General features: G+C 49.7%; 1 protein-coding gene across 1 annotated transcript in view; it reads left to right on the top strand.

The window, feature by feature from the left end:
• COL22A1 (collagen type XXII alpha 1 chain) overlaps positions 1–13,968 on the top strand; it is a 233,250-nt gene that overhangs the window by 113,788 nt on the left and 105,494 nt on the right. Inside the window, exon 22 of the mRNA XM_024741290.1 lies at positions 8,005–8,058. Within this exon, the coding sequence (XP_024597058.1) occupies positions 8,005–8,058 (54 nt within the window). The remainder of the gene's footprint in view (positions 1–8,004; positions 8,059–13,968) is intronic.

Raw genomic sequence — 13,968 nt, 5'->3', positions numbered from 1 at the left:
TTCCCCATCTTGCAGAGCCCGTAGCCCTGGGAGATGGTTGCTGCCTGCTGAGGCGGGTGTTAGGCACTCATTGCCCCACTGCTTCCTGCCTTAGGTGGAGGTAGAGAAGGTACTCAAGCCTTTCTGAGGTTCAGATTTCCTCCTGCTTGTCTGAGCAGGGCGTTGGGGCCCGGGAGTGCTGTCTCTCGGCTGGAGCGGGCACTGCTACAAGTGCATCTGAACCCTGAATGATCCAAAGCAGAACCAGCCTGGCTCCAGGCTACTGAGGCGCTTGGACACTCAAAAGCTTGCACGAGGTTGATTTTTCAAAAAAAAACCCAAAAAACTCTTGTGCCCTAATCATCTACCCCAAAATAGACATCCTGTCACTCTCACACCAGCCTATTTTAATTTTCTGTAGAGGACTTATATTTTTCTTATTTGAGAATTTGTTTATTTTTGTTATCTCCACTAAAATGTAAGTCTGTAAGAACATTATTTTTGTATTTGAAGCACTTAGAGGAGTGCCTCACATTTATAAAAACATATGTTTTTATACATGCATTAAAATAAATATGAAAATATATATAAGCATATAAAATATGCATAAATGTATAATGTCATTCATGAGCATCAGATACAATTAGTGTGCGAGAGTGAATGAATCACACCTGAGTGCTGCTTTCTGGGGGCTGACACACTTGGGTGGTGTGGGGAGAACAGGACCCAGCACTGGACATCTGGCCACCTGGGTTCTGACCTTCGACAGAGAATGTCCAACTTGTTTTTTTAACGTTTTCACCACCTTTACCCATTTCATCCACCTCCTACCCCTGTCTCCTCTGTCAACCACCAATCTGTTCGCTCTACCTACGAGTTCAGTTTTTTTTTAGATCCCATATCATAAATGAGATTATACGGTATGACGTATTGCACTTAGCGTGATGCCCTCGAGGCTCATCCTTGTTGCATATGGCACAGTTTCCTTCTTTTTATGGCTGTCTACTATTCTCTTGTATGTGTACCACTATTTCTTTATCCATTGTTGCATCCTGGGGCACTTAGGGGCCTTCCATGGCTTGGCTATTGTAAATAATGCTGCAGTGAACATGGGGGTGCATGTGTCTTTTCAAGGTAGTGTTTTCATTTTCCTTGGGTTAATACCCAGCATTGGGGTTGCTGGATCATGTGGTAGTTCCTTTTTTTTTTTTTTCACCAACCTCCATACTGTTCTCCATTGTGGCTGCACTAATTTACATCCCCTCAACAGTGCACAGGGCTTCCCTCTTCTCCACACCCTCTCCAGCACTTGTTCCTTGTCTTTTGGTAATAGCCACTCTAACACGTGTGAGTTTACGTCTAATTGTGGTTTGGGTTTGCATCTCCCTGATGGTTAGTGATGTTGAGCACCTCTTCATGTGCCTGTTGGTCATCTGGACGCGTCTAGAGTGCCCAGTTTTGAAGAAAAACACTTGGTTTCTTTTGTACCTTTACTGTTACTTGGCCTTCATCTTGCTCTGTGGTCCTAGTCACACCTAAAATAGCCTAGGTATCTTCTTTCCTCTCTGGACAAAAAGGAGGGGGAAAAAAGTTTTGCCTAAGAGAGTTCCATGTTGTCAGACATTTAAACAGTGTAAAATTTGGAATGTTTAAGCTAGAGAATCATCATGGTGGAAGGAATCTCTGAGATCGACAGTGAGAAATTTAATGTCCAGAAATATTAAATGACCTAACTGCTCAAGGTTGCTCAGGGCTTTGTCACTGCCCCTCCCGCAAGCTGGGGACAGCCTCTTTGGTTCCTCTGATCATTCTCTTAATATCTTCTGTCTTCTCTTCTCTCTTATCAAGAGGTGAGAACCGAAGAAGGGACACTATGAGATATGGTGCTCCCCTTCTTCCTAGAGATGCAGTGATCACCATGTCTCTTGCTGGGCCCGACTGCGTCAGTTGCTTTAAAAACATATGTTAAGGGCTTCCCTGGTGGCGCAGTGCTTGAGAGTCCGCCTGCCGACGCAGGGAACGCGGGTTCGTGCCCCGGTCCGGGAAGATCCCACATGCCGCGGAGCGGCTGGGCCCGTGAGCCATGGCCGCTGAGCCTGTGCGTCCGGAGCCTGTGCTCCGCAACGGGAGAGGCCATAACAGTGAGAGGCCCGCATACCGCAAAAAAAAAAAAATGTTAAAAACAGAACCTCTACACGTGTAGAACTAATATAAGGTAGGAAGGAAATAATATTGGTTGAATTGTCATTGCATAGCAGGCACTTAGGTTTTTTCTTTTGTTTTTTTTTTTTTTGCACGCATGTTTCTCACTTAATTCTCACAAGGATCCTATGAAGTCTGGCAGTTTTAATCCCATTCTGCAAATGAGGAAACCAAGACTTGAAGGTATAAATCAGATTATCCGGCGTCACACAGATTGTAAATGGTGAGGCAGGGATTAGAACTCAGGTTGTCCTGGCTCCAAACCTTTCCTGTTTTTGCTTTAGAATGGTGTGTGTGTGTCCACTTACACACCAGAATTCTAAACTGGACCCTAGCAGTCCTTTCGGCGGAAGCCTTGGAGAGACCTAGGACCCCTTGTAACTGCCAGTGCGTGTCCTGAAGGATGCCCTGAGCTCCTGTCACTTTAATCTCTAGCTTCTGCCCTTGGAGCTGAAGGTCTTACGTGGCTGCAAGCGATCAGGCCATCAGCCCTGATTTCTAGTAGATTTGAGAGAGAGAAACACGAGTGGTCTTTTGTAAGTGGCAGCCTGGGTTGAATTTGTTTTACTTTTCAATTTGTAAAGCCTTTTTTCTTGCCTTTCTCTGCTCTACCAGATGGTAATGGCATCATTTGGATTGCAGGCCACTGTTGGATGCCTTTCATGGCGTGGAGCCAGGTTTATTTCAGGACCCTCTAGGTTTTCTCTGAGCACCTGGTTTCAGCTCTAACCGGTAGAAAATAATCACGTTTGGCATTTGGAGGCACGGAGAACAGGGACTGAGCAAAAAGACCATACGGCTCATATTAGAACCACTTGCACAAGCAATCCTTTCATCGGATAATGGCCCCTCGCATGGCTGTGTTAACGCGTCCTGGCTGGGAAGGAATTGCTCTTTTGAATTCATAGGCTTCCCTCTTCTCTACAGACAGACAGGCAGCCTCAGAAATACTGGTCTCGCTCAGCATCCTGGCATCCAGAAGGGCTTGAAATATCCGCCCTTGTGATAAATTACAAACATTTATCCAGACGTTGTGTTGGCTAGCAGTTTAAAAGAGCAGAAAAGGAAAAAGACAAGGAACAGGCTTATTGTTAAACAGTTCTGTATTGCTGCAGACCTTGGCGCTGGCCAGCACATCTCAAATCCCCACACCCAAGTATAGGTGCAAAATGCAGAGGGTACATAGCTGCTGCTACATCCACCAGTAGCTTTACCGTCACCACCAGTACCATCACCACCATCACCATCAGCACCACTTCCATCACTAGTACCATCACCATCAGCACCATCGTCAACTCCACCGTCACCACCACCATAATCACCACCATCAACACATCAACACCTCCACCATCACTATCACCTCCACCGCCACCGTTACCTCTACCACCACCACCAGCAGCACCATCACCACTACGTGTTTCTTAACGTCAGATCCTGTGCTAAGCACTTTGTGGACATTATCTTATTTAATCTCCGTGCCACTGCTGGGAGGTAGTGGTTTTGAAACCAACCCTGCTTGACATGTGGTCTCTCACCCACGCCGGGGACTCAGAAGAGCAGAATTCTGCTATTACCATTTCTTCTTCATCAGAGCCTCCGTCATCTTCCTTCTCTTTCTCGTAACTATCTATTACATTGGCGTGATGCTTTGTTATGCTTTTTAAATCACTTCCTCAAATATTGAATTATTTCTTCTGCTACTGTCTTTTCAGATAATTACAATGATTATAATTTTCCACATGAGGAAACTAAGATTCAGCAAGTTTTAAATGGCTTGCCCGTCCTCATCTACCTCAGATTTAGAACTCTTTTTCTTAGAATATTGTAGAGGAAAGGGGTTGGGAAAAGAACTTAGAGAATCCCTTTGATCACAATGAGCGACCGAGTCCTTGCAGCTACTTACTTAGAGCTTTATGCCCCGTCCCTGGCGATTCTAGCTCACGAGCTCTTGGGTGACACCAGGGAATGCGTCTCAAATATGTTTTTGCCCTACTTTGCCATTATTTCTCATCATTGCTGGGACTTCATGGACGAGGTGGCACTGGACTGGGCTAGGACTTTGACAAGTTGAGATGGAGCATGCGTCCTACAGACAGGTGGCTTGGTGGGCCAAGTTCCAGAGGCCAGGAGTCCTTGGGGTCTTTGGGGCCAGGCTAAGCAGCCCACGTGAGCTGTTGCTTAGGGCTGGGAACATGGCCACTGGACGCGAGACCGAAAAGGCATGTCGGAATCACATGGTCTGTCAATTTCCAACTGAAACTCAGATGTTATGTCTTTTAGGTAAGGAGGTGGCAAGTAACTTGGACAGAGCTTCTTTCCTCCTTATGGAAGAATAACCTGCCGGCACAGCTTGGCTCAGGGGCAGGGCACGTGAACGGGGTCAGCTCTCGTGGCTGTGGCTGCAGGAGGGGAGGGAGGAGAGCTGTGAGAGGCACCGGGGCAGCTCCAGACACTGTGGGTAGAGGAGATGTGAGCGCAGGTGCTGGAGCTGGACAGAGCCGTTACCGTGATCTTTCTCTGGGTGATGCCCCTTTATGGATGGTCCACGAACCGTATGCCTTTCTTGGGGGAGAGGCCGCCTTGTGACACTGCTGCGATCACAAATCTCTGATGCTTTTCTCTTCCTCTGGCCTCTTGCCATCATCTTGCTTTTTTCCTTCTTGCTGAAAATCTAACACTCGGGATGTCTGCTCCTCTGGACGCACTGCTTTGCATTTCTGTATCTCCTACCACACCTCTCCGACCTGCCCATAATTCTCCTTTTTCAGGTCAGTTTTACTGACTTCCCTGGCATTGGAGAACCTCCTGACTCCATGCTCTGCACATTTCCTTAGCGTCTCAGGTGTCTTCCGAGCATTAGTGTGTCATTACATACAGTCCCCAAGCTCCAGCAGAGCGAAGAGCTGCTGAGAACTCATACATCCCTCAAACAGTGGTGGGTGCTCTGCAAGAGGGAAACTGAAGCTGCGTCCCCTAGCAGATGTGGACACTTTAATTAGTGATTCTGCTCAGTCGCAGCCCAGACCTTCTCATCCCTTCGTCTTCCATCTGGTCCTTGCTTACCAACCGCTAAATGTTCTAGCCCGTCACTGCTTTCAGCCTCTCCTCCAAACGTCTCTGGCCTGGGTTCTGAATTCTGATGACTACTCGCCAGGCCATTCTGCTGACCTCGAAGGGAAGCGGTTTATCCATCTTGTAAATAACGCTGTGGCATAACTTGGAAGCGGGTGGAGAGGGTGTCTGTCTAGATAGAAAATTGAAGGTGTCTGGTTTCCATTCGCTGAGGAAGGAGAGCTGGCCGTTCTCAGCCCTCTCGCGGTCGGCTTCCGATGATTTCAGTAATCAGAGCAGGATGGATGTGCAGACAGGACTCCTCCTAGGCTCGGCTCCCTTCTGAAGGTGTCTGTGACTGCATTTTGAATTCTACCTGACAAGTGTCGAGGAACTCATCCTGACCTAGACCTGATCGCGCCTTCCGGACTGATGTGCTCCAGCTCAAGGGGTGCAGGTCCAGGGGCCTCTAACTCAGACCACCTCACTCACTCTGCAAGTCTGCCAACGGCTTTCCTCCCTAACGGCCCTTCTCTCTACCCTCTCATTGCTGTTCCCACTGCCACTGTCCTGGCTTAGGACCACATCAGTCCCGAAGGGACAAGTTACGTATCCAGCCCGCGAATGTTCATCGAGTCTCCACCACGCAGCGGGCCTTGTTCTGGGCCCGTGGATATAGCACTGAAGAAAAGCAGAGCCAGTCCTCGTTTTCAGATGAGCATCCCAGTGGGTAGACGGGCAGTTGGTAGATACGAATGTCAACAGTGTATGTGGTGGTCATAGAAACAAAGGGAAATACAGCGGGGCAAGGAGAGAGGGTGGGATGGGGACCGCGGTCAGAGAAGGCATTCGGGTGAGGGGGACGTCTGGCAGAGACCAGATGGAATTGAGGGTTGGAGCCATGTGGGCACCTGGGAACCAGCATTCCAGGCAGAAGCACCTGGAAGGGGCCTCTGGGGGCAGGTTGTGGGTGGAGGTGCCCCGGGACTGCTCCCTGGGCTCAGCACCGACTACACGCTCCCAAGACGTGGTGGCGGGGAGCGGGGGGGGAAAGGTGGGATCCACGGGACCCCAGAGGGCTGGGCTGGCACGGTCCAAGGTCGTAAAGACACCTTCCCTCTGGGGATGGGTGAGCACACGGGGACAAACCAGAGTGTCCAGTGGCAGAAACAGGAGAGGGCCAGGGTTTCAGAAAGAGAGAAGGAGCTGACGTCTTCCAGCTCCTGTAACCTAGCAGTCTAGACTACTAGAGATATTTTGTAGAACTTACATCCTTTAGTCATCTTCAGAGCCCTGGCAAGTAAGAGTGACATGTACAGGCTCCAGCACACATAGATCTGGGGCTGAATCTTAACCCCGCCACATTCTAGCTGTGTCACATGTGAGACTTGACTCTGAACCTCAGTTTCCACACCTCCCAGTGGGACTGAGAACACCTGCATCACAGGGGCGTCCTGCAGAGTAAAGACGTAAGGAAAATGTGGGAAACCCCAAAAGAGGGTACTCAAGGAATGCGGTTCTCATTCGGAGTCTTGTTTTACTTCTCATTTCTGACTGCAGTGCTTTGACGTCATGAGAACAACTGTGAGCAAAAGAAAGCAAACAGACGGGCCTTCCATCATTCACATTCGGCTGTAATATAACGCACGCCGTGTGCTGTGTAGCTAAGCGGCACACACCTCACCCCTGTTCAAAGGGATAGACTCTGAGGCTTAGTGAGACAGGTCACGCCCACAGGATGACCCGCCGGGGTCCTGCACACCAGTGTGGAGTCTAACAGCAGAAGAGCAGAAATGGTCCAAATGACCTACCTGCCCAGAGTTGAAACGTATCACGTGTCATCCTTATGGGGAAAGCCATGTAGCTGTAGAAAAGAATGGAGTGGCTCTCCACGTGCTGATACAGGATGCATCCGGGTTAAATTGTTAAGTGAAAAAAAAGCCTAGTTTATCAGTAGATTGAATGATATGCTACAGTTTGTAAAAAAAAAAAAAGGGGGGGAGAGGGAGAGAATGTGTGTGTGTGTGCGCGCGTGCGTGTGTGCAAAGCTTATCTAAACATAAAATGCCTCTGGAAAGATTAGCCAACATCTGGTAGGATTAGTTGCTTTCAAGGAAAGGGACTGAGTGGCAGGGGACAGGATAAGGACATTTTTCTCAGGTAAACCTTGCTGTACTTTTTGAATTTGGGGCCATGTGTTACCCAAATCATCCAAGTTACAGAGCCGGCATCCAGAGGGGAGCCTCCCTGACTCCAGACTTCTTCCCAATCCCACCCTGCTTCCCCGTAGGGCATCCCGAGGGGGATGGGCTGTTATCAGGGAGTCTGCCCCAGACGTGCCATTAGATGGGCTCTGGGTGCTGCCTGCCTGTTAATTTTGGCTGCTGCTTTTTTTTTTTTTTTACATCTTTATTGGAGTATAATTGCTTTACAATGGTGTGTTAGTTTCTGCTTTATAAGAAAGTGAATCAGCTATACGTATATCCCCTCCCTCTTGCGTCTCCCTCCCACCCTCCCTCTCCCACCCCTCCAGGCAGTCACAAAGCACTGAGCTGATCTCCCTGTGCTATGTGGCTGCTTCCCACTAGCTATCTGTTTTACGTTTGGTTGTGTATGTATGTCCATGCCTCTCTCTCACTTTGTCCCAGCTTACCCTTCTCCCTCCCCGTATCCTCAAGTCCATTCTCTAGTAGGTCTGTGTTTTTATTCCTGTCTTACCCCTGGGTTCTTCATGACCATTTTTTTTTTTTTTTCCCTTAAATTCCATATCAGGGAAAGAAAGGTGAGACCGGCCCTCCTGGAATCCCTGGATTGCCGGGGCAGCAGGTAACGACTGTCTTTAAATCCTCTTCCTTAGCAACACTGCTTGCTCTGGTTGAATAAGTGATGGGGTAACGATTCTCAGGTTGTAACCAGAATCTTGCATGGTCACCGCATCAGAGCATTAAAAAGAATGTTCGGTGGGACACTCGCCCTCCCTCTGCCCCTTGCTCCCCCTGCCTCCCATCTCAGGTGCTGGGAGAATGGCCGTTTGGTCTCCTGGAGGGGTTTAGGCCTGGAGGAGGGCAGACCCTCATCTCCTCCCCCTGCCCCTCCTCGCCTCGCTCCCCCTCCGCTTTCAGACTCAGCTCTGGTGTAACGTCCTCTGGCCCCAGGCTCCGTCCAGCTCCCCACTCCCACACAGCCTCACGTGTGCTGTCCCTGTGGCCCCCTGTGGACCTCCACAGCCAGCCTGCCAGGTGGGCAGGCTCGGGGTCACCATCCTCATTTCACAGACGAGGGGCGAGGCTCCCAGATGCACAGAGACTCGCTTGGGTCCACGTGCCGCTCAGCAGACACCTCCCTCCGTCCCAGGCCCCCTCATCTGTGTGTGTCACTGTGAGCACCTCCTGCCTCCGACACACACACCTTAGTGTGGACAGAGCAAGGCGCCTGGCACTGGAGGCCGGAGCTCCCTTCATTCTCCCTTTGCCCCTTGCACCAAAGCTCGCCACCCAGTCCCCAGCCCCAGCCTCCCCCGGAGCAGGGTCGGTAAATTCTTGGGGAAGCAGTGTGCTGGGGGGAAGCCCAGGTGCGGGGGCGGGGGAGGTTAGGAGGTTAGAGTTCCAGCCCTTGGCCCCCTTCTGGCTGTGGCGTCTTGGACAAGTCACTTTACCTTCTGAACTTCAACCTCATCATTTGTCACAAATACCAAGAAAAGTAAAAGGGGAGGGCGATTCGAAGAGGAGATGAGGGGATGTGACCCGGGTGATGGGGGGGGTGGCGTCCCGGAGGAACAGAGAGCACCGGGCAGGGTGCTGTTCTGTCCTCCTGGGTGTGGTGGCCTCAGGCAGGCAGGCAGGCAGGTGGGATCACTAAGGGCTCGTCCACGGGCCGCCCCTGCGCTGCGGTAAATGGTCGGCTCCGGCACCCGCCTGTTCCGGGCCGTCTCCACCTCTGTGCCCGAGTCCCATGGTGTTGACCACGCTGTCCTTTGACATTGTCGGGGAGGCACCCCCCAGAGGACACTGCTAACTGCACTTCCAAAACCCGCTTCTCCCACGCTGACACAGGAGGTGTGTGAGGGCACCCCGCACACAAATCTCAGGCTTCATTTCAGTCCCTCGCATCTGGGTTAGGCTGCAGCCCGGGATGAGGGACTATAAAATCAGCCATTATTCACCGTCTTCTAAAGATTCCACATTCACTGTGGCATTTTGATGTTCATAGTGAAAGATAGAGTGTTTTTGCATTTGTTTTATGACCTTGCTTTCCAGTGAGCAAAGCTTGTGTGTTTCAAAAATTCTCCATAAACCCAGCTCCATCAAATCGCTTTAAGTACAGATTTTTTCCCTGTAAATTTTTGTTGACTGCTTTGGAAAATACATTTATTTCTTTCATTTTTAATTTTGAAACCATTTTCCTTCAGCAAATCTTTGCTGAATGCCAGGCATTGAGCTGGTGCTGTGGATAAACACGCGATCAGCTTTCCCACAGCAGGGGTTTTGCTAGAAATAGGGCGCCCGATACATTCGGGGATCTCAGTGGTTCAGATCCACCACCCGATGGACGCAAAGCTGCATTCAAGCCCACCACGCCCACACTGAGAGCAGTATTTCCCTGGTGGATCACTGCCCATCTCTGTAATTCACCCTTCCTGACATATCTGAAGACTCACCTTCCCTGGGCCTGGCCATGGTTTTCTTCTGCTTGCCATCCGCGCATTTGTTCATTTGTTCATTGGTTCACTCATTCAGCAGGTGTTTACTAAATACCCGCTGTGTGCAGATTCAGCTCTGGCGATGGGAAACCTAGCAGCCACTGTCCATGCCCAGAGGAGCCAGATGTAATGGGGCAGAAAGAGATGCACATAGAGTCTGACAGTCCTCTGAGCTGAGTCCTGGGAGAGGGGTATTCAGAGCTCTGGTTCTGGGGGAGAGGTCGTCAGCCTCTCTCGGGCCCAGAGGAGGGTCCCTACGCTGATATGGAAAATCAAGGTTGGCGCTGTTGCAGCAGAAACTAAGTCATATGGTTTCCTGCTCTGATGAGAAGAGGGCAGAGGGCACATATGTTTAGTTTATGCTCTTGTCAGACACTCTCCTTGGTGTTCATATATAATCGTGTATGTAACCACCTGTAATAACCACCTGTGAGAAAGCAATGCTTAGTCCATTTACAGTCTAAAGAACTTGAGCTCAGAGTTTAATTAGCTTTGCTTGTAACGGGAAGAGCCCACTGCAGCCTCAGAGTGAGCCAGCCCCAGGGCGGCTGGCATTCTAGAAGATGCTTTTGGTGCCTCTTTCAAGATGAACATTTTCACCTGCTGGAATGTTTTAGACTCAGTATACACATTCTACGTGGTAGCTCCTGTATCCTGGCAGCCTAGGAAAAGTGGAAATCTGTGTCTGGTCTGGGCAACTGTTTATGCAAAGACGGTGCTGCAGTCAGGACGGCAGGAAGCCTCTTGAGTTGGTGGGAACACAGCCAGGGAAGGGGCCAACCCCAGACGGCCGAGTGGGTTCAACGTCCTGGGCCTCTACACAGGAACCCTCCTGAGGGGGGCAGTCATTGTGCCCCTGGAGTTACATACTGAGAGAAGGACTCACAGTCCGGAACAACTTCCGGAAAAAGCAAACATTACCAAGTCACGCAGGGAGTGTGATTGCCGTGCTAATTTATGCAAGTAATTTTCATTCATCTTCAAATTCCATCCAGTTTTATAAATCTACTCCAATTGGAACTTGGTGGTTATTAGGAATAGTTATTTGCCATTCCATTATTAATAACGATAATTGGGTTAACTGGTTATTTATACATCGTCACTGGAATCACTGAGCGCATTAAGTAGCTGTTTAGGAACCATCGTATTAAGGAGGATCAAACGTTCTATTAATAATAATTAGACTTACTGGTTAATTGATAGAGTCATTAAATAGTTTTTTTATTAGTAATTAAAGCAGTTATTTTGTTGTTAACATTTAGATCTGTTGGCTCATTTGTCACTCTCTTTCATAATTAGATGAATGGGTGTGGGATCTTCCCAGACCAGGGCTCGAACCCATGTCCCCTGCATTGGCAGGCAGATTCCCAACCACTGCGCCACCAGGGAAGCCCTATTTAGGTATTTTTATTGATGATAAAAAGAGAAAAGGGTGAAAACCTCCTGTGAGCTGAGCTGGTGTCACGCACACCTTCGTTAATCCAGCCATACGAGGCCACCCCTCTTTTTTTATCACTCTCTCCTGTCTGCGTTTAATTCTGCAGCAGCCCTTCCCTGAGCTGCAGCCCCTGGGCAACTCCACCCGGTGCCTCAGACACTCGTATCGAACACTCAGCCTTCTTCAGCAGGACGGCTGGTGCCCACCCCGTCCAGGTGTGCTCCCCGCTGCAGCGTCCCCGCCTCGGTAAAGGGCCCCGTCACCTATCCAGTCCTTCAGGGCCGTCCTCGTCCCTTCGCTCCACACACCCGACCTGCTGTGGAGTCTTGTCCACTTCTCCTTCCAAACACAACCAAGTCAGATGGGCTCTCGCTGTCCCGATTCTAAAGCCCAGATCCCAGCCATCCTGGCCCCCAACCCTGAAGCAACGCACCTGCCTCCCAGCTGCCCCCTCCCACTGCGGCACCCCACCACCTTCCCTGGGGCCCTGTCCCCGTCCCCTGCTCACTTCACTCCTTCACACTGACCCCGTCGGTCCTGCCGACGCACGGAGGTCCATCCAGTCTCAGGCCCCTGAACCCACTGTTCTCCCTTCCCCGGACTTTCTGGCCACTCAGTTCTCAGCTTAAACGTGGCCCCTTTGGCGGGGCCTGCCTTGACCAGCCCCAGCTAGGACAGCCCCTCCGTTACAGTCATGCTGACTTCAACCCTAGGACTTCCAGTCCCCATATTGTCTCTTCGCTTGCTTCCGCACTTGTTCTCTCTGTCATCGCAGCCCCCTCACCAGCTTCTAACACCTCCAGGGCCTGACAAGGCACATCCTGCATCCTGGCTTGTGGGAGCGCCCTGCGCAGAGCGGGCGGTGGCCCAGGACTTGAGGGATCCGCCTGCCCCCCGCCACCTCCCTCCTCCTCGTTTCTACCTCCACTCCTAATACGCTTTCCTCGGTAAACGGTGATTGAACATCATCCCTGTGCCCTGCGAATAAAATGCTGAACAAAACCAGACACGGTCTCTGCCCTCCTGGGCCTTAAAATCCAGTGGGAAAATGCTGGATGCTCCCTGTTTCTGTTTTTTGAAGTTATTTCCCACTCTTCATACTTTATCCCTAAAGCTTGGGAGAAAATTTAGCAGTCAATTTGTCCAATTTTTACAGCTGCTTTTTAAAAATAAAAGCCACACGTATGAACTAGACAAATGCAAGCTCCCCTGGTTGACGTACAGGTGGGAGCTCGGGAGAGTCTCCCTCAAAACACGCACACAGGACGTGCCTCCGAACACAAGTCCTTGGAACCCTGGTTTCCGCCTGGTCCGCGCACAACATCTGCATCAGTGACGAGCGGAGGGTGACTTGCCTCTGGCTCCTCGGAGAGTCCCTGGCCGCACGGAGACGGGCCTTCAGTCTTGACTTCCCTTTAGCCACATTTCTTCCTGAAACCCTAATAATATCCTCACCTGTGAAAGAGGCATAATAGTGCAGAGTCTTTGGCTTTCAAGCAGCTTTTTCAAAAAGTTTATTGAAGTGTAGTTGATGTACAGTGTTGTGTTAATTTCTGCTGTACAGCAAAGTGACTCAGTTACGTGTATACACATTCTTTTTCATATTCTTTTCCATTGTGGTTTATCCCAGGCTATTGACTACAGCTCCCTGTGCTGTACAGTAGGACCTTGCTGTTTATCCATCCTATACATAATAGTTTGCATCTGCTCACCCCAAACTCCCACTGCATCCTCTCCCCACCTTGGCAACTACACGTCTGTTTTCCATGTCTGTGAGTCTGTTTCTGTTTTGTAAATAAGTTCGTTTGTGTCATTTTTTTTTAGATTCCACATGTAAGTGATATTATATGATATTTGTCTTTATCTGACTTACTTCGTTTAGTATGATAATTTCTAGGTCCATCCATGTTGCTGCAAATGGTATTATTTCATTCTTTTTTATGACCGAGTAATATTCCATTGTATGTATGTACCACATCTTCATTATCCATTCATCTGTTGATGGACATTTAGGTTGTTTCCACGTCATGGCTATGGTGAATAGTGAAGCTTGTAGCAAGCAGGGGTTTTTGTTTTGTTTTGTTTTGGTGAGAGGAAGGCAGCTTCGTGCCTAAAAATCCCAAAGCCAGTACATGCAGAACAAAATAGAAAATTCATAAATTGCTTTGATTTAGTAATGAGCCATCTAGTTTCATTTGGAAACTTACCAACTAAGTGACTCAAATGGCCTTTCTGTTTGGGGTTTTGTTTAACTTATTTTCAGGCGAAAGAGAAGATAAAGTGAGGGGACTAATTCAAGTCAACCAGAAGTCTGGGGGGGGGATTAGTCCCATCTAAACAGTAGCTGTTGCCCATCACTGGTAAGGTCCCCAAGGCCACTGGAAGATTCTGAAGTGCCATACGCACCGTCAGACAGCTGATGTTCCGCTCAGCTCTGTGGAGTGCGCTAGGATCCGGGAGATGCCAGTGCCTCACCAGAGCCTTCCACCAGCGGCATCACTGGGTCCGGCACTCTCTTCACGCCCCCAGCTACCCCATGGGAATCTCTCTCTAGTTGAGGCTCTGAAGGGCCTGTAACTCACATCCCAGAATTACCCCT

Source organism: Neophocaena asiaeorientalis, unplaced genomic scaffold (assembly GCF_003031525.2).
Source record: "Neophocaena asiaeorientalis asiaeorientalis breed wild unplaced genomic scaffold, Neophocaena_asiaeorientalis_V1.1 scaffold177, whole genome shotgun sequence".
Classification (NCBI taxonomy): domain Eukaryota; kingdom Metazoa; phylum Chordata; class Mammalia; order Artiodactyla; family Phocoenidae; genus Neophocaena; species Neophocaena asiaeorientalis.
This window is presented reverse-complemented; position numbering and strand designations above follow the sequence as displayed.